The sequence below is a fragment of the Pecten maximus genome, chromosome 8, assembly GCF_902652985.1.
Source record: "Pecten maximus chromosome 8, xPecMax1.1, whole genome shotgun sequence".
NCBI classification, from domain to species: Eukaryota; Metazoa; Mollusca; class Bivalvia; order Pectinida; family Pectinidae; genus Pecten; species Pecten maximus.
In genome coordinates, this window is record NC_047022.1 from 35,158,513 (window position 1) to 35,184,155 (window position 25,643).

Sequence of the window (25,643 nt, forward strand, 5' to 3'; positions counted from 1 at the left end):
CTGGTTTGCTCTTCTATATTACCAGATTATTAGTTACATGCAATTTTTTGTATGTATCCCATTTTCATCAACAGGCTAGACGCATTACTTGCAAAACAAGAGAAAATGTGTACACTCCAGATGACAAAGAAAGGAACTAATGAAGGTAAAGGATGTTTTTTCTCACATACTTCACATGGTTATCCTGTGGTTGCCAGGGTAAAGATAAATAGATCTCACACAGAGGGGTAAAGACAGCTTGCACGCGCTATATGACGATGCTCATAATAACGTAACGTCATCATTTTGCGATGAGTAATCATGTCGTTAATGATGACGTCATTAATTTTGATGCATATTCCAAGGAGCAATGCAGATGGCGCAATGGAAAACTGTAAAACGGACAATCGCTTGCAAATATGAGAGAAAAATAATTAAACATGGGTTTGTCCCACGAACATTGATGTATCAACCCTCGACAAGCCTCGTGCTGACTGGCCAAACTCTTTCACTCGGGTTGAGATATCCCTGTCCACGGAATAGACCCATGATAGATTCCATTAATGCAATTCGAGGTCAAGTGCATATAACATTGTTGGTATTTGATAGATAGTTATTCATAGTCATTTGAATGGTATACTGTTTTTACATTACTGAAATGTCATTTTGTTTTATATGATGTGTGTATCTATTCAACAAAGCTAGACCATAATATGCATACATTACGCAAACAATCAAAGCATATGTTGCAATACATGAATTTACATTACAGAGACAAATGAAAATGGAAAAGATTTTATCAAAGTAAAGAAATCCAAGATGCATTTCCTGTCACGTGTGTGTGTTTACCCATCGTCTGGAGTCACGCGGTTTCCCGTTCCCGACAATCTCGTGCGTTGGAAGGTATGTTTACATTCCCTCCTTTCTCTGTAATCTACAGTTGAAGTGCTGTCGAAGACTCATCTTAATTTTTCGGCAAAGCCGTATAATTTTCTTTTGTTCCCGGATATGACGCGACAGGTGGCGTTACTGGGCAAGATGAAGTATGTGATTGGTCAATGTAGCGGCAAATGCAGACATGCAGTTAAAGACGAAACAAAATTAAGATTGAATGCAAGCTGAATAAGTGGATGTATCTTTTCAAATGACACATTAATAAAATCATATTCCTGATTCAAATGCAGTCTTTTTATCACCAAAAATGATTCAAACTGATCTAATTTTGTTATCCGTGCTGAAACTGCGCATTTATTAATTAGTTCGTTGATTTATTTCACCAGCAGTATTACATTATAACCACCAGCATTAAAACTATGCCGTTTATCTTTTTTAAAGATATTTCTTGTTTACAAATAATTCAAGGTTTCAATCAGTTATCTGACTAATCAAACATCTTACAATTTCTTTTTGCAATTCACAATGTCTTAATTGGATTTGTATCAATTTTCAGAAGAAATACCAAGACTACGACCCTAAAGTGATAGACTCGAAAGACACAGAGCAAAAAGGCGATGGCGGGGTTAAAAAGAAAACCGAGCCAAAAAGGTAATTCTGATTTAGTATGCACTTTTGTGGATTTGAAATTTGACCGGAAGATTTATCGGTAGATCTTTTAGTCTGATGTTTGATGACGTTGCCGCGCTATTGACAGTTATGAATATTTCGTTATGGCGGCACAGAATCAAATGAAACATGCACACATATATAGTTATTATCATTTATTTATAAATATAGTGAAGCTGAGAGCCTAAAGTGTGGTTAATAGGTGGCGACCGAAAACTGGTGATGAATACAGTTAATAATTTTCGATGTTGGTTTCAAACGAACGCTAAATATACATGTATATTCTCATCCTCATCACTATTCAGACGAATTAAAACTTAACAAGCAGGTTACGATAAACCTCGGGGACTTAAAGCCTGCAGCGTCTACAACCTGCTATCTGATATATAATTGAAATATATCAAATTTCTTTTTAACACAATATTATTGTTTTATTAGGAAAATGCTTCTCGAATCGACTGTTTCACTATCATTTAACGAATTCGACCAAGAGTATGGCGTAAATAGGCGGAGCGTTCTCGGGAAATACAAACTGGTATTGGGTATCCCACGAAATCCCATCGGAAGGACTGGAATAGTAGGGCGTGGCTGTCTTCCTGTGTGGGGTCCAAACCACAAAAAAAGATTGATAGTCACAAGGTATGAATTTATTGAAAACGTTTCTGATGTGTTTGATGTTCCATTAGAACAATGTAAAATGTCGAAGGACAACAAACAAAATAATAATCTATCCAATCCAATGTTTTGCGAATGTGAACTGTTTTTATCTTCCGCCATGTGCAAAGATATTTGAAATTGTACGCGAAATATTTTAAGAATCCGTATTTACATATTTTTAATGAAGCTTTTGGTTTGTAATTGGTAAAAAATATTGTTTTTCAGTTTAAAGATTATTTTGGAATCAAACGTTCTTTTTTTTATTAAATATGTTAAGGGATTTTTAAATACTTTGTATTGATATGTTACGTTAAAGGTGGGCAACAGACACCACTGGGAAACAAATGATACGTAAAGGGAAACGCCTATTTCAATTTATTTCCTGGAAACGGAAACTTAACGGTGATTGGACTATCTATCCGGTAAGAATCTCATAAGAGGTAGGGAAAACTGTTATACTAATGATGTGGGGATATTCTATCACTGCGTGACCCTGTTAACTCACACAACTAAATAATTTACTATATGTTATTACTATTGACCTCCTCCCTTTATTCGCTCGTTTGAAGTTCAAATGATGTGAAACTTATATATCAAATTAAAGTTTGAAGTTTTTTCTATAGGATAAATGTTGTTATTGTATAGGTTTAATGGCATATTAGAGCACACGGGTACTCGAAAGACATTAACCCTTACATTAACAGTACACTGGGGTACCACCACCTGGGGAATTCCCGCCTTTTTACACCTCGAATCCTACGCCATTCTATTTTCAGTAGGAGTGTATATTTTTGATTTTCCAAACCTCAAGACCCTACACTTTATTCTCGTATATAGAAAGTACCCATTTCATATGTTATTTACTCAGGAAAACAGCTACAAAGAAACACATTTTCCTCAGGGACTTTGTTCGGGTGAAACACCAGCTGATTGGCTGATCTAGTTGTGCGAGTCCTACATATCTAAAATTAGTTCGCGATATTCTGTTATCATACTTCAGTGTCCGACAGTTAAGATGAAAAATATCAGTAAATTCAAACATATTATTATAAAAAATGACCAGGAGAGGTCCAATGGTTTTACACTTTGTTAAGACTGCTTCTTTGGGTGTTTTGTTGAAGATTGATAAACAGACAGTAGTTAAAAGAAAACATCCTTACCGTTATAATTTGTCTAATTTCTGCAAACTATTGTTTCGCAGGACCATTCCACGGAAAAAATAGACCAGTCGACAGCCAAAGGGTTAATCCCTAACGTATCAGTGAAGCCAGTCGACATTTTAGAGTCGATGTTTCTGAAAGGACAAGAGGTCAGTACCATCCTCATATGCCTAAACATGTTTTTCCATTAGAAATTCATGAAGTCAACTTGTTTCCAGTTTAGGCATATTATCTATAGCTCTTGATTAGATTATTCAATTTCTAACGGGACTGTAAGCTAATATGGAAAGTAAACTAGTCAATTTTCAATCTAAGAATCTCTTATATATCATATAACACACGAAGTCAAAAGGGTTCAGAAACTAAGAAAAATTAAACGAAAAAAATTGAAATAAAATAAAAAATAAAAACAGTTTGTACTCAAAATTGAAAGTGGCGTATCAATACTATTGCCTAAGTTTCCTGCACGTGTACACATTACACAGATCTAACTGAATACTGCTGATTAATTCCATATGGTAGCACCAGACTTCTAATGTAATGTACTCACAGCTATATTATATAATTAAAGGTGTACCTAGGGTACGTGGACAGTCCACAGAACACTGACAATGCCTGGACTGAGGTGACGATCAAGACGTTCATGGATGACAGCCAGAGATTACAGCAGCACAACTACCTTAATAACTTTGTCTTCCAGGTTAGTGTCAATCATTATATAATTTAATTTTGTATGAAACACGCATTTTCATTGGCTGAAATAATTTTGTTATACCTCCATAACAAAATTTTTGACGTTGAGAAATGTAACGTCATTTTTGATTGGCTGATGACGTTGCGTAATAATTTATCACAAAAAAGAGTTCGCCAATGAAAGTGAAATATCTTGGTGTGTATAAGACGAAATTAAATTAGAAGAATTAACATTAATTATTTTTTCTGTTATACAGTCATAACATAAAAAAACTGGAGTGTACTCTCTTCACAAACCGCTTCGCGGTTTATTTAGAGTACACTCCAGTTTTTTCTGTTATGACTGTATAACAGAAAAAATAATTGATGTTAATCCTTAACTATGTTAAAGGGAATATTTAAACATGTAATATATAAATTTATGTTATTTATGTTATTTTGTTTTAAATTTATGTTTGAAAAAATAAAGTTATGTTATATTTTAATGTTTTTATCATATATATACTTTAGTTTTAGCATATATAATTATTCAATGTAGACAGGTTGGAGTTTTAGTATGTTTGCTAGGATTATGTAGTGATTTTAGTGGTATAGTACAATACTTAGGTCAAGTAGTAATTTTAGTGCTTAAGTACATTGTATATATACCTGAGTCATGTGATCAATCCAGTGTTTTAGTATATATGCTTAAGTCATGTGATCATTACAGTGTTTTAGTATATATGCATAAGATGTGTAGTCATTTTAGTGTTTTAGTATATTTACATACGTCATATAGTCTTTTTAGTGTTTTAGCATATGAACTGAAGTCATGCAGTCATTTTAGTGTATTTAGTATGTATGCTTCAGTCATGTAGGCCTTTCAGTGCTCTTGTTTATATACCTAGGTCATGAAATCATTTTAGTGTTTAAGTAAACATGTATATACTTAAGTCATGTTGTAATTTCAGTGTTTTAGTATACATACTTAAATCATGTAGTCATTTTAGTGTTTAAGTATATATACATTCATACAGTCATTCCATTGTTTCAGTATATAATTAAGTTGTGTAGTCATTTTAGTATTTTAGTATATGAACTTAATCATGTAGTCATTCAAGTGTTATAGTATATATACCTAAGTCATGTAGTCATTTAAATGACTTTTCTATTGGTTAAAACCACCGTATTGTTATAAACGTAGTGATTGTAATAGACGTTCTCATTATTTACGTTACCCTAACAGCGATGGCGAGTTTTCAATTGTTTTAATACTTATGTGCATGGTATTGTTTTCTTTGTATTTAAGGAGGATGGTTCAATTCATGTAGCAGTATGGAAAACTGCGTCCTCCCGGGATATGAATGGCACAGAGCAGTATCAATGTCTGAAAAGTATTGCTAAAAATCTGAAAGCGTCATTTTGAAATTCGGAGAAAATACAAACCAAAAACGTACCCTTGCGTGTTCTTTGGGGGAGTGATTTCACATTAGTGGACGCCAGTCGTGGATTTACTGATATCTGTTGCTTCCTATATGTACTTATACCACCTACTTACATCAGCGTTAACTAGTTCACATGACTAAACGCTCACCTGTTATGGTATTTTAAATCGACGATTCCAGCATTTACCATCCATGTATATAGACGTCAAAGTGATTTGTTGAAAACGATAACCGGACCAGGATGTGGTTTTAATTAGATTGATATTGAATATCCTTCAGTTTTACAACAGTAAAGAAACACAGGTGACATATGATACACGAGGTTTTTATTTACATATTGAACATGCCTATGTGAATGTCACAAGGAAAAATAACTGTAATAATCAGTATAAATTAGGTAGTGTGTCTTATCTGTGTTGGTAAAGTCGACAAACACATTTCCGTTGGCAGGGGTTTCACAATCCGGGGGGCGAGCAAAACTCTAATACAAGAGTCGAGATATTCTTGTCCAGGTACAGGCCGACGTTTGAATATTTTTCTCACTTAAAAAGTAACAAATTGTAACGTGCTGTGAAAACTTTTTTCATCTTGCCATCATTAAGGCCCATGAAATGTGAGTCGAAATTGATGATGTTATCAATTTAGCTACGTTACATAAACTAATGACGTTAGGCTTTTATGAGTAGCGTCATAGCGGGTGTCAGCTATCTTTCTCTACCCCGTATTGAAATATATCATCCTATACCAGCAACAACGGGATCACCTAGTTAAGTATGTGAGAAGATAAAAGGGAAAGCGAGGGAGAAAGCATGACATTAACTACTAAAGTGAATCGACGTAACCTTTATAGGTATATTGGTTTAAATAACTATAAATCTGTCCTAACGATAGCCTTACCAATGATCTGTTTATGTTTGGTCTATACTGATGTATAAACGTGCATTTATTGAAATCTACGCATCTGTGATATTCTATTTTCTGTGATATTTTGATAATAAAATCGACATAGACCATAACTATGGAGTTATTTGTTTATTTTACAATAAAATCTATAAATAAAATCGTTGCTGCTGCCAAACCTAAGTGTTTGCAAAAAACTGATGACACTTCCTGGTCTGTAATGGTCTGAAATTGAAGCAGACACGCATCACAACATTTAACTTTGCGTTGTTTTCATTATCATATACCAGTAGAGTGTTTAACATGCGTCATCATTTAATAACTTTATTTTTTAAAGTCTTTTGGGTACACAAGAGTCAAAACAGAATACTTTTGTTTTGATGAGATTAATTGTGTTATGCATGCGATCGAAATAAAACATATTTGTCAAATAATAACAAGGCTCATACACTGTAATTCCCGAACTGTCGGAAAAAAGTGAAACCATCGAACGTTAATTTATTAGACATCTAGCAAAGTGGATTTTATACTGATATTCGAGGGAGTTCGAATGTACATTATACGTATGATTTAGAATTATTTAAGGTAGCTCTTTATAATCCGTCCCAGGTAGATGTTTTTAGAATGGTATATTTGAAATTGTATTGAACCGATATCTTAACCTTGCCACTTGACCCGAGTGTAACCTATTCAGGAAATATTTAAGGTTGAACAGGAAGCATTTACGTGTGCACTTATATGTTACTTAGGGCACTATTCACTTGTGTCATTTGTTATTCAATTCTTACGTAAGTGGACTAAATATTGTGACTGTCATTCAAGTTGTTATGAAATGCAACAGACATTCACCACATAAATATATGTACAAGTGTATGTTTCGATTTCAATCATGCAGGTTTTAAATTACATCAATTTGAACCGAAATAACTGAAATACGTTAGTGTCTTAAAAAATACCATAAAAACGCATTTTGAAGTAAACATCACATCACTATGCGTTTGCCAGACACGTATATACAAGGGAACGAAGCATGCTCGTTTTACATCAGTAACGTGATATGAAAGCATGCGTTACAAATACTGAAAATATATGATCAAAAGTACATCTTTTTAAAGTTTAATGTTACGAGGGCTGATTAATATGTTGTCAGCCTCATATTGAAAGATTTGAATTTTGACGGATATATTGTATTATTTTTCAACATAGTCCTCTTCAGTATGTAAACACTTTTGCTAGCGGTGTTTAAGGCCACTTTTATAGAAATACTTTTCTTGGCTGTTCAAAAAGACATCCACTGCATGTATGTCAACATCGGACTGAAAGTTGGTGCCTGATATAGATGTTTTCAAGCAAGATCAGGTGAATAAGGCGGATGCTCAATCAATCTAAAGCCACAATGAATTGCAGCCATGGCAATGACAGACTTGTGAACAGGGGCGTTGTCCTGATGTAATAACACACCTTTAGTGAGCTTTCCGTGGCCCTTCAGTTTAATATTTTCCCATAACTGCCTCAGAAGTGAAACATAGTATGCGCCAATGATTTTTTGTTCCTTTTGGAGATAATATATCAACAAAATACCATCTGCATCCCGTAATTGAAATATAATTTGATGGAACAATCATTAACTGCGCTTGAATAGTTTAATACCACCTATGTACACACACGCACGATTGCACGTAAACATATATAGGCTTACCTTGCACTAAATTTCATGTAAAGCGTACGGAAAGCAAAGACTGATGCAAAGCTGTAATACATTGTAAGTGGTCCAAAGATTTCGTACAGGACATGCCATATGGTGGGTTGGAGAATCTGTATCTGTATATCCTTCATACGTGTGAGAGTTTGGCCAATTATAAAGCTATCTACTATCCAACATCCAAGGTTGGTAAAAGCAAGAAACATACACGTGCAAACAAAAACATTACAATTTTCATAGCCTGCTTTTCGTACACATCTTGACGCATGAATGAGAAAAACACTTTGAAAATATACTTGGATGAGCTTCAAGCAATCCCCTGTGAGAACAGTCTTCGATGTCTCAGTGTCAGATAAACAGGTAGCCATTACTGCGAAACAATGATTACTGAAGATGGCTAACACCGATGCGAGGAATACCCTGTCTCTGGTGCTATACTGCCAGACACTTACTGTAGGAGGCTCCATAATGGTTTCCGTATAGTAAAATGCCAGAATTGTCGCGATTATCATAACTGATTTCATTGAAATCTCGTACATAATCACAGGAATCTCGAGATCCTCGTTGGAAAATAAATCATGTATAATATGCAAAATTATGTTTGGTAACGATACAAACGCACTTAAAATCACCGTAATGTAAACACATATGTTTGGTACTGATGGCCGACTTGATGTCGGTACTAAGGGCGTATCTTCTTCTTCATCAGCTGGCGAGTTATCGTTGATATTGTATTCAACCGACTCTGTGTTAGACTCGTTTTTTGAGGAGTTCATGGCACTTATTTCATTCAGCAGAGTTATACACAATAGCATGAACTCTACATAAGCAGGAATGATGAACTTCTTTGAACTGTAATATAGAAGCCCGGATGTGGAATTGAAAGCACAATGTATCCAATACGAGATATTATGGTCGGGACCCATCTGGCTGCTTGGGTTCACGATTGTTTTGTCCCGAACAAATGAATTGACCCAAAAACAAACGTTGATACCTAATAACACTCGTATTGCATGTTTTAATGACGGACAGTGTTCAACTTTGTATACTGTCAGGTATCGTATGGCAGTGGTTTGACAAGCTATAAGTATAATACGGAGAGTCGAATCTATTGTCTGAGTAGAGGAAAACATATTCCAACACTCTATTTCGACAGCACTTTTAAAGCAGAAAAACAGCGTTGACAATAACGCAAACAGCCACAGAAATCCTACTTGAAGATGCTTCGATTCGCTACGTGTAATAGACCTCGACAGATCGGTATATGGTACGCCATGTTTGTGGATGAGGTAACCAATCAGAGCACATGTTACAATACCAGCAAGATCTATCATTATCAATACCCCCTTTATCACTTGCACGCGCTGCATTGCCCCATTCATAATGGCAAGACTTCCGGTGAAGACAACAATCGACGCCAGCAGCAACAGGAACATGATTGTTGATGCCGTACTGCAGTCATAGAGCCGGAATCGATCAGAACTGTTTCGCCTATTCCCGGCTGTAAATGGTATTACCAGAAAAGATCGAAATAGTGTCAGGGTTGCCTTTTTCATCTTTACGATTGGTGGTTCATCAAATATCTAAAAAAATAAAATAAAAAAAAAAATACAAATAAAATATATATATATATATAAATGTAATATAGGATAGATTATCTTAAGATGTAAAACATTAATGCAATGTATTATAAACAAGAAATACAGAGGTAGTGATATAAAACTATTTATTTTGAAGAAATTATTTGATAGCGTATCGTATTTCAATATAACTGAAATTCCAATATCTCAAATATGTTCGTTCGTTCTTCGCTTTGGTTCACTATAGGTTTTATAGTGACCCTGTTTTATATTCAGCTTTCAAATCTTTTAGAAGTCTTTCTATAAAATTGAACTACCAATATTAAAACATATGTTTAAAAGACGAAGCAATTATTTCACGAACTCACGAACAAGTGAGTTTGATTTAAAATTCAGGATAGTCAAGAATAATTACACGTTAATTAATTGTGAATATGTCATAAAAACATACCAAAACACTCTGTGTCAGCTGGATATGTTCAAGGTTCAAGATTGATAACATGTACACCACATTTATATTTGTGTATATCTTAAACAAATATAGAAATTAGCATATATCTTACCTGTAATATGCAGTACTATTAAGCTGTGATTAGAGTAGTCGTCCAGTGTGGAGTATATAAAAGTACTAGTAAGCTGTGATTAGAGCCAGCCGTCCAGTGTGGGGGTATATAATATACATTTGTAGAATAAGTGCATAAGGAAGCAATTACTCATATGATCTACAGGTCAGACTTTGCTTATCAGCACCATCTAAGGTTACACTCTTTACACATAATGTTCCCTTTGACTCAGACAAACCAAACAATGACCAATAATTCATATAAAATTTCAATGAAATATTACAACATCTGTACCAGGTGTCATCTAAAGTAAAAACATGCCGGATAAGCTAATTAAGGGTGAGTAAACAAAATGTCCTCATAGTCATCGAAACAAAAATATCCCTAATACACAAGGAAGTCTTTTGTGAAAGTTCATAAAAAGTATTTCCTCTAGATAACATGTGTGCATGTATAGTCTCCCGAAGGCAGGAAGCTGATATATTTGAAGTATGTCATGTTATAAGCTATTTTAGGATTTTTTCTGCATGCACCATGTGGACGTGGGTGCACAACGAACACAAATTGTATTATGACGCAATAGGTGTATAAGCCTCTGATATTCTATATTCTCCCAAGCTTAACGACGAAATGTAAAACATCGAAATGTAATGGAGCGTAGCCCTTCATTTACGTTTCTTGAATTGAATAGTTCATCTATCTGAATTTAATTTATATCGATAGCAACATTTTTTTTATTTTTTCATGTTCAAATTGTTCAATGTAACTTATCTCTTTGAAGATCTGTAAATGGCATCAATAAATCCATATATATATATATATAAAGCTATCAATGATGTTATTTATAACGACCATTGCATTGGAAACTGTAATATTTAAAGCTGTAACGTTTTTATGATAATCAATGACACATACCAATATTGATATTACTGTTGCTTAGGAATAGTAGGAGTAGACAAGACAGTAATCGACACTTGTTGTTTATTAGAAGAATGCCATGCCATGTGTCACAATGTAAAAAACTTCAAACAAAAATTAAATATTAAACTATGTAGATATACGTAAATCTTGACGTTATTGGTAGATTTATATATACTGACTTTTTGTAATGTTTGATTCGGGCCGCTTTGATCTTTCTTCCGACAAAAATTTTCAGGTAGAGGATGGAAATTCATGAGAGACATGTGGACGGTTCTTCATATCTTGATCTTGATTAATTATTTGCAGTTTTTGTTAAACCAAAAAAAATATTTTTTTAAATTTTCTTTTTCATTCCCCCCACCCAGATGTACCTAAAATGTATACATGTATTTCCATTGAGACATTGTAAGCATAATTGTAGGCATTCTTCAGGGAACGTTGAATAAAATCAAGTACTATATACATTTATAATGACAATGAGATTGATGTTCATCCTTAATTACAACAAAAAGTTATCAGCTGGTATACATGCTGAAAGTTATGCTTCTTTGATTAGTCGTAAACTGGTGGTTCGAATCCCAACGACAGCATCAGAAACTAAGTAAAATAGTGTATTTAATCATGTGGCAGTGTAATATGAATAGTAATACGTAGAACAGAAAGTAGACGGAAAACGAATATCCGTTATGTGTTTGAACAGTAATATAAATTATATTTATATATGTATTTTTTCAACTGTTACAAAAAACCCGAAGCACCCCTTTTAAGTACAGATCCCTTAAATAAACCTTTTTTGGACTCTAGGGTCACCCAATTCCCGAAATATTCGTTAAATTCGCATGACATGGGAGTGGTGATAGTGGAGTTGGAGTCACTATGTCATCATCACCTGTGAAATACAAAACAATGTTTAAAATAAAAACATTTCCACGTGGTTTGTTAGGTGACACCAGTGATACCTGAAGGTTTTAACGGTGTTATGATAGCTACACGTTAACACATTTTCTTATATCTTTTTCTGAACACTTAACATGGAAATGCTACACTAAGAATATCCGAATCAGCTGGTCAGCTTTTGGGAGACTGTAAAAGTTCGGAAATATGAGTCCCAAATTTTAAAAACCCTAACGTTAAATATCAAGATATTATATAACATCTGCAGTAAATTTCCCTAAACAAATTGCGTAAACACAAGCGAAGATTGCTTTTTGCTTCATACAATGACTGGATACTATATTCCTCATTTCAGTCGAGCAAACTCTATCAAATACATTAATCATTGCTTTCTTTTCTTCATCTCAATAGTATAAATCATTATTTAGAATTTTATTCAAACAAGAAAGTGTGACGTATATGTGCTATATAATAACTAAAACTCGATAAGACGAAGGCATCAATATGAACAAAAACATTTAATTTTGCATGGAGATCCTTGAAAAGTACCAGGAAAATAAGATGTGTTTCATAAAGTGTCTTCATTTTCTTTGATGTCACAAGCTAAAGGTCCTGAGAAACGTCAGTGTTATGTTACTGATTTATATATGTTGTAAAATCTGACTGGCCGAAAGGTTGAAGGAATAAATAAATTGGAATTGAATTAGAATCGGGCGGTGGTCCTAATATCCGACTATATAAAAATACGTAATAATTTACGTGTGAGTTCATTGGGCTGATACGGACCCTTGGCTAGATTCCCTGCTCATCTAGACTAATTTCTGGTGAAACAAAGAGAGTAAAAAGGAGCCCATAATCTTTTGTTATATTAGTGTGTAACATTCCCTATACAAACTATAATAGAAAATATGACTGATTGCTCATGGCGGACAGAGGGCTCATAACTAATTAACGAGTTAATTATAAAGCCATGCACAATGCAAATGAGAGAGAGAGAGAGAGAGAGAGAGAGAGAGAGAGAGAGAGAGAGAGAGAGAGAGAGAGAGAGAGAGAGAGAGAGAGAGAGAGAGAGTTAATGCGAAAACAGGTGTCAATACGTTAAACTACATATGGAAGATCAGAGTATAATCCTGTGACTTCAACGGACATGAAAAAAGACGGATCTTTTGGAGAGAGCGGAAAAAACTCAGACAATTTAAAACGTTTGACGTGCACAGTGTAGCAAAGTTGGGAGATTGTTGGGAGAGAAAGTAGACCTAGATTGTCAGAAAAGCCAAGGTCGGTGAGATCGAGCATTGTTGCAAAGTCCACTGATAAGGTTAGATTTAAGTTGAACTGGCCCACAGACCGATTTAAAGTACGATTTGTCTGGCAATACTAAGATTTCGGAATCCAATGGGCTCAATTTCACTCAGCTTTTTAGCTGGGGAGTTAGAGATAATTACAATTATGTAAAATTGACTTATTTAAACTTTGAATTTGTAAAAGTTTATGTCATCAATTGTGTAAAATGTTTTGTTGATAGGAGATGGCTTCATAAGTTGTCAAATCCTTTATGCCTATTTTGGACAATAAATATGTTTAAAGTCAAAAGATATTACAAAGTTAGAAACAGGAGCAGAAAAGGAAGCCAGACCCTAATTTTTAAAAAAGCTAGCTTATTACTAGTCAGATTTTGAATGGTCAGTCTTAAGAAATTCCTATGCAACCTGGATAAAAATGATAGAAAAAGGGGATAAGTCCTGGGGAGATCAGGTCACAGAGTTAGAAATCAGGATATTTAGGGGATAAGTCCTGGGGAAATCAGGTCACAGAGTTAGAAATCAGGATATTTAGGGGATAAGCAAAGACAGATACAAATAAAAAACAAAGATCTCATAACCTGAACAACCAGAAGGTGACCAATGAAGATGATCGGGATTGGTTCTGTTTAACAGAAATAAATGTAGCGCCATAGGGGACCACAAACTAAGAGATTATAGGCAGGAGGTCATGGATTATACTTATATTCTGGGACAAATTGGCAGGGAACCATCATAGAACCTTTTAATAGCATCCCATTTATCAGTTCACCTGTTGATGTGTCACCGTTGAACACTGTATGAAGGAATATCTAAGGAGTGTTATTTAGGGGAAAGAGTATGTTTTTCTTACCCTGGGGTGGACGACATTGGGAGTTTGGTTTTGGAAAGGGGCAGATGTTGCCTATTGTTCAAAAGGGATTGAAAGCGGGCATACAGGCAGATCCCTGTTGATCCAGGTGATATTAACTTGGTAGGTTTCCTAGGTAAATGGACACATGATGCTGATATTGTGGGACTTTAGTCAGCTGCGCAAATGTGTCAGCGTGTCACATCAGCAATTTCTTTCATGTTTTTGTGAGATGGGTTTTAGTCTAGTCACCTATCTGGACGACTTAGTAGGGGTTGAAACCCCTGGGAAGGCGGACATAGCCTTCAATGTGCTTGGTAGATTACTGAAGGATTGTGGGTTCAAGGAGTCGGAAAAGAAAGCATGTGTTCCTAGTACTTCCACGATGTTCTTATGGGTACTATGCAACTCTGAGGAGATGACATTATCAGTTCCACATAGCAGAGTCACTGAAACAGTTAAACCGGGCAGGATATTTGTGTCTGGATTACTATGGTGGTGTAGGGAATTCCCTTATGAAAGAACTGTATTGATTCCTGGTTTTGTAAGATTGGATCTAAAATGGTGGGTTTTCGATGATTTCCCAGGAGTGGTCACAGTCAGATTGTTGTATGGCTTCTGATGCTTGTTTGGTGGGGGTCAGGTCAGTTCTTTCATGCAGAGTTTCACCCAGTCGTTCTGGAGTTGTCTTTTATATCAACGCATTACAGCTACTCACAGTTGTGGTCAAGATTTTAGGAAGGAGGTCACTTGTGAAAATGAGGCTTCGGTAACTGTTATCAATTTAGGAGCCAATCGAGATCCGTTCATGTAGAGTTGCTAAATCTTCATTCAGCGGTGCTTGTGTGGAGACTTCGAGATTCGGGCAATACATTGTCAAAGGGTAGACAACAGGATACCAGATATGTTGTCCGGGTTGGGAAATTGGGACGGCTGTACGTTAAAAGTTTTATGAACTGACGGAAAGAGATAGAGCGGAGGAGGTGATTTCACCTGCATGGCTTCAGTTCTCCCATAAGTGGTAAGTCCTGGTTACTCAGAATCAGTCAGTAAGTGGTCGTTGGTATTTTGCAGGGACAGCGTTTATACAACTGTAACAGTTAGCGAAACTGGGTCACAGGTCTGACGATAAACAGAGTCGTATTGCATGCTTACCGGGAGTTGTCAGCTCCTAATCGAGTATTCGCTAGTTAGCGGAGATGAAACCAACTTGAATCATGACGGTATTCAGGAGCCAAAGCCGTTAAATTAGCCATATCGAAGATGGATGTTCTACACATAGGCCAGGCATGTTGCCGGGTCGGCCATTTTACCGGAAGGAGGAACGAGGTGTGAAAGGTAGATTCTGATTGGTCCATAGTCCGCTAATCGTATCCGCAGACACATTGGCGGGACTTATAAAAGCTCGTGCATTGCACGTTCAAATCAGTCTGGGGGCTTGAAAACAGCCTAACAGGTGAGTGCTTAGGAGAGGCCCTGCCTCTCCATTCACCACTATAATATGGGGTAGAATATTTACCCACCCCGGCTTGTCCGGGTAGGGCTAGCCTTACTAGCCCAAGTAACAATGTTGGCTCCGATTTATTAGGCTAACAGTCTGCTCATAATATAAAATAGGAATTATATTCATTTATAGGAATGACATCGTAAATCAGAGAAGAGATTAATTTCAGGAAAAATATAATATAAGGGCAAGCATCTAAACGGAACTGCCCAGATCGGACCGGAAGTTAGATATAAGTTGGGAAAGTTTAAAGATATGAAAAGTTAGGGTGGTTTGTCACTCCGCCAACTTAGCGGATTGGGAAGGGAGGAAATTAAAACCAGACTCAAGATGTAGACATTGTATAAAGTTAGGAAAAATGTACCAGACGTTAGCCCTGTATATTTTGTATAAATTGTAAATATATTCGATGTATATACTACAGTAATTATCTGAGGATATGTCGAACGCGCCTTTAACATTAGAGTATAAAGGGCGATAACTGTGTATAGTAGAAACCGCATAACTGCCTTCTTAGTGATTTTAAAAGCCAATATGGTATAACAGATATAGCACTTACCTCTTTTTGTATATATATAATCTCGTTACATGTTAAGTTTTAGAGAAGTTTATTAAATGTTGAAACTTACTTGGGACTTTTAGTATTATTTCCCGTGGCATCCCGCCGGAATGGATATTGAACCACGGTAGCGTGGGAGGGGTGAGAAATTGACACAGACAATTGAACGATCAAACAGTAAACACAACGCGAAGTACACTTTAGTCCACTATCATCGGGACCGTGTCCATTTGCTGCTACCCCACGCTCAAAAGAACAGCTGGACATTTCGGACGGGACAGAACCATTGCTGCTTTAAAGGGAAGGTTCTTCTGGCCAGGTATGGCTCAGGATATCACACGATGGTGTTACGACTGCAAAATTATGTCAGCAAGGGAAACCAGGTCCGGGAAAGAATAGATCTCCGTTAGGACAGATTAAAACCGGACGTCCAATGCAGGTTGTTGCCGTTGATATATTCGGAGGGTTGCCCGTCTCTAATAATGGGAATGCGTACATAATAGTGGTAGGAGACTATTTCACCAAATGGAAGGAAGCTTTTGCTGTCCCAGATCATACAGCTTTAACAGTAGCTGATAAGCTGGTAACTGAAGTATTCTGTAGATTCGGCTGTCCGCAATACATTCACTTTAGTCCACTATCATCGGGACCGTGTCCATTTGCTGCTACCCCACGCTACTACACAACTACAAAGGGAAGTAAAAGCCCCTACCAGAGCAGCATTCGCCGAGGGTACCCACAAGAATTAAAAAACCCAGTGGAAGGCTTATATCATGTTTTGTAAATATTTTGCTTTGATTCCTGTTCGTTTAAGTCAACAGCGTCTATTATTATATAGTGTAATGGAGTAAAGTTCCTTCACTTATCACTAGAGAACGGTTCAAATGATCTTAAGCTGTTATTGAGGGGACTTTCTCAGCTTTATCCCCATAGAGGAGACTTGTTATCCCTCTTGCGGCTATCTCGGATTACCCTCTTTGTCCGGTGACAGCATATCGTTATATTTGTAGATGCTGACCAGATCCGCCATCTTCTCCAGCCTTTCTAAAATGTAATGCAAGGATTATCAGTAAGCTATTGAGACCTTCGCTAATAGAGTTTTCTCTAATGAGGCCTCATATTCATCCTTCTCATATCGACAAGGGGTAATCTCCTTTGCATTCCATGGGGGAGTGCCGAGCAACTTAATACAACTGTAGAGGGATTGGCAATCTGATGCTTCTAAGTTGTACCTGGAGGGGGATTTGCATTGTCCAATTTAAGAAAAGGATATTTTTTAGAAGGGATCCTCCGGATTGGCTGGGGTTGTTTTTCCGTGCAGTATTACTACTTACTAAAGTAATTTTGTAAAGATTTTATAAGTATGGTATTTGTTTAATATTTATATATTTATGACTTGTATATATTTGACAATATGATAATGATTTTGGGACATGGTCATACGTCTAAATGATTTGTTGCCTATATTAGTAATTTTGGTGATCAATGTGTAACTTGATTGTGTGTGTTTTGTACACGTGATTGTATATATGCTAAAGAGGTGTGTTGAGTCCCTAATGAATTATCACATGTGCATTGTCATGTTTATTTGTAATAAATTCGGCAAAAAAACGAACAACATTTCTCTTTTGTTGGTGTGATTTTGTGGGGTCAGTGTAATTACGAATACTTGATCACTTTTTCGTGTTAGTGTTTTTTTCTCAACATTTCAGCTGTAAAAAGTAAGTGTCTAATATAAAACACGATATTGACTGGGGCTGAGGGAACCAGCCATTTTGACTGGGGCTGAGGGAACCAGCGATATTGACTGGGGCTGAGGGAACCAGCGATATTGACTGGGGCTGAGGGAACCAGCGATATTGACTGGGGCTGAGGGAACCAGCGATATTGACTGGGGCTGAGGGAACCAGCGATATTGACTGGGGCTGAGGGAACCAGCGATATTGACTGGGGCTGAGGGAACCAGCGATATTGACTGGGGCTGAGGGAACCAGCCATTTTGTAAGCACCCTCGACCCTTAGTATTGCCCTCCGCTTCGCGTCCTGATGTTCCGAAAATAGGTAATGTTATAACGTTCTTAAATGTTTATAAACATGTATGAACTGCCTCCTAGTGACCATTGTATAAAAATGAATATTAATATAATGCAAAACATTTCCTACCATCGCTTTGATTGGAAATAACCCATCTCTACACAGAGTTGTCGTTCCTTGAACTCACATCTTGATTAAATGGCCATTTTTGTGATGCGTTGAATTTAGGAGTGGTGTTAATGTCGCGCTGTCGCTTCGTCAAGCTACAGAAGTAGTTTGTAAAAAGATATTGTTAAAACTGACGTCCGATCAAATGTTTTATAAAGAAATGATCATATGTATTTGCCGGAATAGATTGGTTTTGTGTGCGCCAATTATTTATCAATGACTGTTTCCTTTGAAACATTTGACATTGAATAATAAACTTATTACTGATTTTTTTTTTTACAAAATAAGATTAAAAAATAAGGAACCATTTCGAATGATGCTGACATGAAACTGTTTATCGATAATACTATACAACATGTATTACAACCTTGAATTACCTTCGGACTATCGAATTACCTTCGGACTATCGGGTCTTCGGAATATTAGGCCTTTAGTCTATTGGGGCTTCGGAATAAAGTACATTTAAAATATAAGGGTATCATCCTATTGTGTAATCATGTATTGTAGCTATTTTTGTGTACATGCTGGTACAACCCTATCATATACCTGCCTACCAGGAGTGGTTGTGTACTTGTTCGTTAAGTATGTGTGCGTCACACCGCTGTGCAGTTTGATAGCTATCTGACATCACCTTGTGTAACCTTGTGTTTGTAGGATACACCGGTGTGTAGAAATACGCAGGTGTAATACAATACAGAGAATGTCGATTAGCTCTTTAAAAAATGATGCTGCTAAACATACTGATCACAATACAATATACGTGTGGGTTTAAACCGTAATTGCACACTTCCCAGTGTTGTCTGATACGATGACATATTTATCAAACTCAAATAGCAGACGCTACAAAAAAAACCCATATTGTACTCGACTACGAATATCAGTCTACCAATCACAATGTATAAACAGGTGGATATTACCATATGTATAGGTGAGCTGTCTTTAAATATAGACTGCTTCCTTATTTTGGTCATTGTAACAACGTACATGTACTAGCTACCAGGAAGTGCTTGAACGAATAACAGCAAGATGGCGACCAAGTTAACTGTGTTATTGTTTATCAGCTCGATTCTAATCCTGCTGTTAACCACAGTTATAGTGTTAGTGCCGAATCTGATTAGCTTCAAAATGTGCCTGTCAATGACCGAAATACAGACCTTCATGCAGAAAATGCGTCAAGAACAAGGGACACAGGGACCTAAACTAACAACGGATGGGCCACCAAGTCCCGCGTGTGATTTTGGACTGAGTGTTTCAGTTGGAGTTTGGCGCTGTAAGTTTGCAACAGCTGTTCCAACAGCTCTGCTGGCCCAAGCTGGCCTGCTAGGCCAGGCAGGCCAGGGAGTTCCAGTCGGACCGCTAGGCCAAGCAGCCCAGGGAGGCACGGCAGGCTTACCAGGCCAGTTAAGCCAGGGAAACACGCTATCGTCATTAGCCATGGTACCCTACACATGGGAGGGTTCCTACAGCACTCTTGGGGACAATGCTGAAACAGCTTTCGCCCAAGTGACATCGATGATGGATTCAATGGGTGTTGGTCATGAATTTTTCGGAGAAACAGCTGCGGAAGCTCTTGGGGGTAATACACTGTTTTTGAGAAATAACATTCATAACATTTGTTTTTAATAGAGAGTACTTTTGTAACTCTCACTAACCGAATGAATACAATTGTAATATAACTGTAAAAGACAAACATTTATATTTGTTATACTTTCAGATCTAACCAGAACGATATATATTCGTGTCGAGATAGAGGTCACCATGGCCGTGCTCTTTGCCTTCGTTGCTGTTGTAATAACGTTCTTAAACATGTTTGGGGAAAAGAAACAGACCAAACCACTGTACATCACCTCGGCAGCACTATGTTATATAATCCAAGGTTTGTATCAAATGTCTTACCAACAAACATGAAGTTTTCAAATAAAGCAAAAATTACGCAAATTTCAGGAAAACATGTCTGTATTCCGATTAAATCGAAAACGTCCTCCGTATGCCTGTATACACTCAAACTGCAATATTTCATACATTCAATCTTTTTTACACTGAATTCTCATACAATACATTGAATAATCTGAATTTGATAACTCTATCTTTGGAATTTAAGGTCCTTCATTGAAAATACATTGCAATGCAAAATATGTTAAGAATGAGGTGTAAAATTTGCGGTATAGACAAATGATCGCTTTACTTGTATTAATTCTATTAATGATATTTGTTCGAGCTCCACCAAAATTTAAAACCAAATATGACATCTGGGAATATTTGATTACAATAACATGAATACATATAAATCATCTTTTTTTCAGCCATTCTGTTGGGTGTTGCGCTAGGTTCATTTGCACAGCAACTTCACCAGATCTTAGTTTATGGACACATATACAAGTTGGTAACAATAACCAGCCAGGGCCTCGGACTTCTGGCGCTGGGCTTCTCAGTTGTGTTTGCTGCCATCATCATGGCCATGACGCACCTATGGATGTTGGTCGGCCATTTGAGTGGAAAACAGGTGCCCAGTTCAGATGTGAAATACAACCCCCTCACACAGATTCAGGACGCATGAACAGTACTATCGCTGACCGCATTATCGACATCATACTATAATCAACACTATTCAGATTTAAATATAAACAATATCAGAGTGTTTTAAGTGGATCTACACCATCCGCCACATTATGCAAATGAGTTAAAACGCATGAATATACATACATGTATATAATTAAAGATTTAATCATTGGTCGAATTTTAAACAAGCAAATTATGAGAATAAGATCAGATTTAATCTCGCGTTAAATCTCGGATGTGAATTTTTTAGTGTATATTGATGGATCTAAGATGATATGTATATTACGTTTAAATATAAAGCAATTGAGGTGTTAACGCACAATTTTATTTAAATATATAAGGAAATAGAGCAGCGTCATGTCTTTTGAACATACTCCCTTAGCATTGCCATTCATGTTTGTATGAACACACCAGTCTATTCTGATGATTTTGACTTCTACGTACTTTAATTTGAAGTGTTGACATTTATGCTTGTATAATCACCGTTCTGTACAGATTTTTACGCTTATGGGCACTGTCATTCTTCACTGTTTTATTACTATTCCATAAATATTGTTTACTTCAAATTAGGAAAACGTGTTATGAGGTGTAAAGCTAAGACAAATATGACACGGTTTTATTAATTTTTCTTTGTTAGATTTGATGATAAAATATCATATTAGCATGCTGGACTCAATTTAAAGTGAGCGAATGAATCTCAAACTCCCGTTCTTAGCCTCATACAGGTCCAGAAGCTTTAAATGCTGTTTATTCTCTTGTTTGCCTTTTTACTAATATTTCAATGCATACTTTTGAAGGTAATAAATGTAACGTCTTTATCATTTTCGAAACATGTATGTCATCATTTAACTAAGGTTCTTCTAAAATGGTTGTTATTTGAAATGTCGTTTTCGTACATGAGAAAAAGGAACAACCAATCAGCATCCCATTATGCATATCAATTAGGTAGCACGCTGGCTTTTATAAGATTACTTGCACGTATAACCCACGAGGTTCAAGAGACTATTGAACACGACCTTAGTTAGCCCTGATTATTATAGAAACTGTTTTCACATTTCTGTTTTACCTTGTTATAAATATAGTACGCCACGTGTTACAACATGACGTGGGTTAGCCTCCCGTAGTGGAACACTTATCGTCTCAATATCTGCCTATCTTTAAGGAAACTGAATTGAGAGACTTTTATCATGATATATTAACCTTACTTTCGTTTCAATGTAATATGTAATTTATAGAACGAGTGAGTAATTCACTTTTTCACGAACCTGTACTACATTGATTGTGAGATTCATTATAACAGAATATCATGACATCAAAAGCCGTTATTCTAATAACAACACAAATATCTTTCTCAAAATACAGAATTAAATTAAATTGAAGACATAGTCAGTGCGCATTACACATTATCTAGGAAAACCACGGTTATTTTATATGCATATCGTCACCAGGAAGTAGTAAGTATGTTGACAGCGTTCAAGGTAGTTTAACCCTGCATTAAATGTTATCATTGCCACAGGCGCTTGCATAGAAAATGTGATTTTCATTTTTTTTTTATTTGACAGTGGTATGTGTAATCTGTTAAGCTCAAGGCCAGAAACTCCGCCACGAGCGAAACGGCACTCCATCTCACTTCAATCGACTAAAAACACATTTATTCAAACTGACACGGTGCATACTATATACTACCGTCATCGGGAAACAAGTGAGATGGGGTGCCGTTTCGCTCGTGGCGGAGTTTCCGGCCTTCTGTATTACACAGTACACATACCAATGATATGTATTTTTTTAATTCTCATTTTCTATGCAAGCGCCTGTGATCATTGCGGGTACAGTTACACAACCTGAAGTCAGAACAATATACAAACATAGTATGGACAGTCCGGGTGTAGATATGTTAGGGAAGTGCTCGTGTTGTTTTTGATTAAAGTGTCTATGTTGGGTTTTTTTTTTCGTAATTCCCTAAAAATCATACTTGTCTGCATAGAAACAGGTTTGGACGGTGCAATGCTTATTATTAGATATATATAAATATATTCCATATATAAAATACATATATCATATTTCTACACATCATCTAGAGGTAGCTCCGTTTTTCACTATTGGCTGAATACCTTCAAATTTCAATTCTTAAATGTCCCATAGTAAGTTTTTATTGTGATACACACAATACCACAAGTAAATATAAGGTATCACGTGGTGTACCCATACTTCATCTCCCAAACCGGTATCACGTGGTGTACCCATACTTCATCTCCCAAACCGGTATCACGTGGTGTACCCATACTTCATCTCCCAAACCGGTATCACGTGGTGTACCCATACTTCATCTCCCAAACCGGTATCACGTGGTGTACCCATACTTCATCTCCCAAACCGGTATCACGTGGTGTACCCATACTTCATCTCCCAAACCGGTATCACGTGGTGTACCTATACTTCATCTCCCAAACCGGTATCACGTGGTGTACCCATACTTCATCTCCCAAACCGGTTTTACGTGGTTTACCCATACTTCATCTCCCAAGCCGGTATCACGTGGTGTACCCATACTTCATCTCCCAAACCAGTATCACGTGGTGTACTAATACTTCACCTCCAAAACAGGTTATATTGGGTACTCCCTAACCGGTATCACGTGGTGTACCCATACTTCACCTCCAAAACGGGTTATATTGGGTACTCCCTAACCGGTATCACGTGGTGTACCCATACTTCACCTCCAAAACGGGTTATATTGGGTCCTCCCTAACCGGTATCACGTGGTGTACCCATACTTCACCTCCAAAACAGGTTATATTGGGTCCTCCCTAACCGGTATCACTTGGTGTATGCTTCACCTCCCAAACTGGTATCAAAATACTACACATGTAGTTACCCACATATTTCAATTGTTCCGGATTCTATACATGTAATCGACCCATTGGCAAACATATCGGTAACCAGGAAGTTATTACAAAATTCTATAATAATATGGCGACTAAGATTGCAGGATACTGAATCCAGGGCCTCAACCCTGGCAGCAGTCCAAATTGTTAAATGTTCTGGGGCATTAAAATATCTTGTACCTTAAAAAAAACAAATTGCAGCGTTCCTGTTTATCATATCAGCATTATATTTATTTAGTTGTAGTGATAAACACCGGTATATTATTCGTGCCGAATCTGATCAGTTTTACATTCTGTATGTCATTTGACAAACAGGAGGAACCCCGGGATAAAGGAAGTTCCTTATCAGAAATCCCGCTAGGCATTCTGAAACAGAACGCTACAAACAGATTTACGTGTGATGTTAAATTGAGTATTTCATTCGGAATTCTGCGATTGAAGATTGAAGAAACGTCCCAAGGACCTAGCGCATATGAAGGGACATATTCTTCTCTTGCCGATTACCTTCTAACAAAGCTTAACGAATCTCAACAGATATATACCATGTGTAAGGTTCTCTGCAGGTACGACAAACCGGATATGTAATTATTACACTTACCTGAGGGTTTGAATTCATGTTGTCATGTTTATAGAATTTGTATTTTACTTTCGTTTCTTCTACTTAAGATGTTTTTTTGCATTCGAATAAACTGTCACCAAACTGGTGTTATTGTTCAAAGTGATTACTATGTTATACGTAAATTTGTTATAATTACTAACCAGTATGTATAATTACAGTGTACTAACCAATAGATAAAAATACTAATCAGTAGGCATAATTACTAACCAGTAGGACCTATAGGCATAATTACTAACCAGTAGGACCTATAGGCATAATTACTAACCAGTAGGACCTATAGGCATATTTACTAATCAGTAGGACCTATAGGCATAATTACTAACCAGTAGGACCTATAGGCATATTTACTAACCAGTAGGACCTATAGGCATAATTACTAACCAGTAGGACCTATATGCATATTTACTAACCAGTAGGACCTATAGGCATATTTACTAACCAGTAGGACCTATAGGCATATTTACTAACCAGTAGGACCTATAGGCATAATTACTAACCAGTAGGACCTATAGGCATATTTACTAATCAGTAGGTATACTTACTATCTAACTGATATAATTACTAACCAGTAGGTATAACTACTAACCGGTAGGCATAATTTCTTGCCAATAGGTATAATTGCTAACAAGAAGATACGATAACTAACCATTCAATATGGTTACTAACTACTAGATATGATTACTAACTAGTAAATTGATTGTTAACTAGTAAATATGATCACTTTTACTAGATATGATTACTAACAAGTAAATATGATAGCTAACTAGCTAACTATACATATGTTACACACCAATCAGTTTTACACTCTTTACATATGTTACACACCAAATCATTTTTACACACTTTACATATGTTACACACCAAATCAGTTTTACACTCTTTACATATGTTACACACCAAATCATTTTTACACACTATACATATGTTACACACCAAATCATTTTTACACACTTTACATATGTTACACACCAAATCATTTTTACACACTTTACATATGTTACACACCAAATCATTTTTACACTCTTTACATATGTTACACACCAAATCATTTTTACACTCTTTACATATGTTACATATACAATCATCTTTACACACTTTACATATATTACATATATATACAATCATTTT

The 25,643-nt window shown here is 36.3% G+C and overlaps 3 protein-coding genes across 3 annotated transcripts in view; 2 read left to right on the plus strand and 1 right to left on the minus strand.

Annotated features, from left to right (window-relative positions):
* LOC117333318 (transient receptor potential cation channel subfamily M member-like 2) overlaps positions 1-6,492 on the plus strand; it is a 78,359-nt gene extending 71,867 nt beyond the window's left edge. Inside the window, exons 23-30 of the mRNA XM_033892559.1 lie at positions 75-145; positions 752-882; positions 1,430-1,524; positions 1,981-2,181; positions 2,516-2,621; positions 3,401-3,508; positions 3,931-4,059; positions 5,341-6,492. Of these exons, the coding sequence (XP_033748450.1) occupies positions 75-145; positions 752-882; positions 1,430-1,524; positions 1,981-2,181; positions 2,516-2,621; positions 3,401-3,508; positions 3,931-4,059; positions 5,341-5,457 (958 nt within the window). The 3' untranslated portion in view covers positions 5,458-6,492. The remainder of the gene's footprint in view (positions 1-74; positions 146-751; positions 883-1,429; positions 1,525-1,980; positions 2,182-2,515; positions 2,622-3,400; positions 3,509-3,930; positions 4,060-5,340) is intronic.
* A 1,349-nt stretch (positions 6,493-7,841) lies between these two features.
* On the minus strand, positions 7,842-9,661 carry LOC117333395. Its single transcript, XM_033892679.1, has one exon. It carries the CDS (start codon positions 9,632-9,634, stop codon positions 8,072-8,074), a length of 1,563 nt encoding a protein of 520 aa, XP_033748570.1. The 5' UTR covers positions 9,635-9,661; the 3' UTR covers positions 7,842-8,071.
* Positions 9,662-19,418: 9,757 nt separating this feature from the next.
* Positions 19,419-21,836, plus strand: LOC117333322. The gene is made up of 3 exons (XM_033892564.1): positions 19,419-20,028; positions 20,167-20,328; positions 20,756-21,836. Exons 1-3 carry the CDS (start codon positions 19,479-19,481, stop codon positions 21,007-21,009), a joined length of 966 nt encoding a protein of 321 aa, XP_033748455.1. The 5' UTR covers positions 19,419-19,478; the 3' UTR covers positions 21,010-21,836.
* Positions 21,837-25,643: the final 3,807 nt, after the last annotated feature.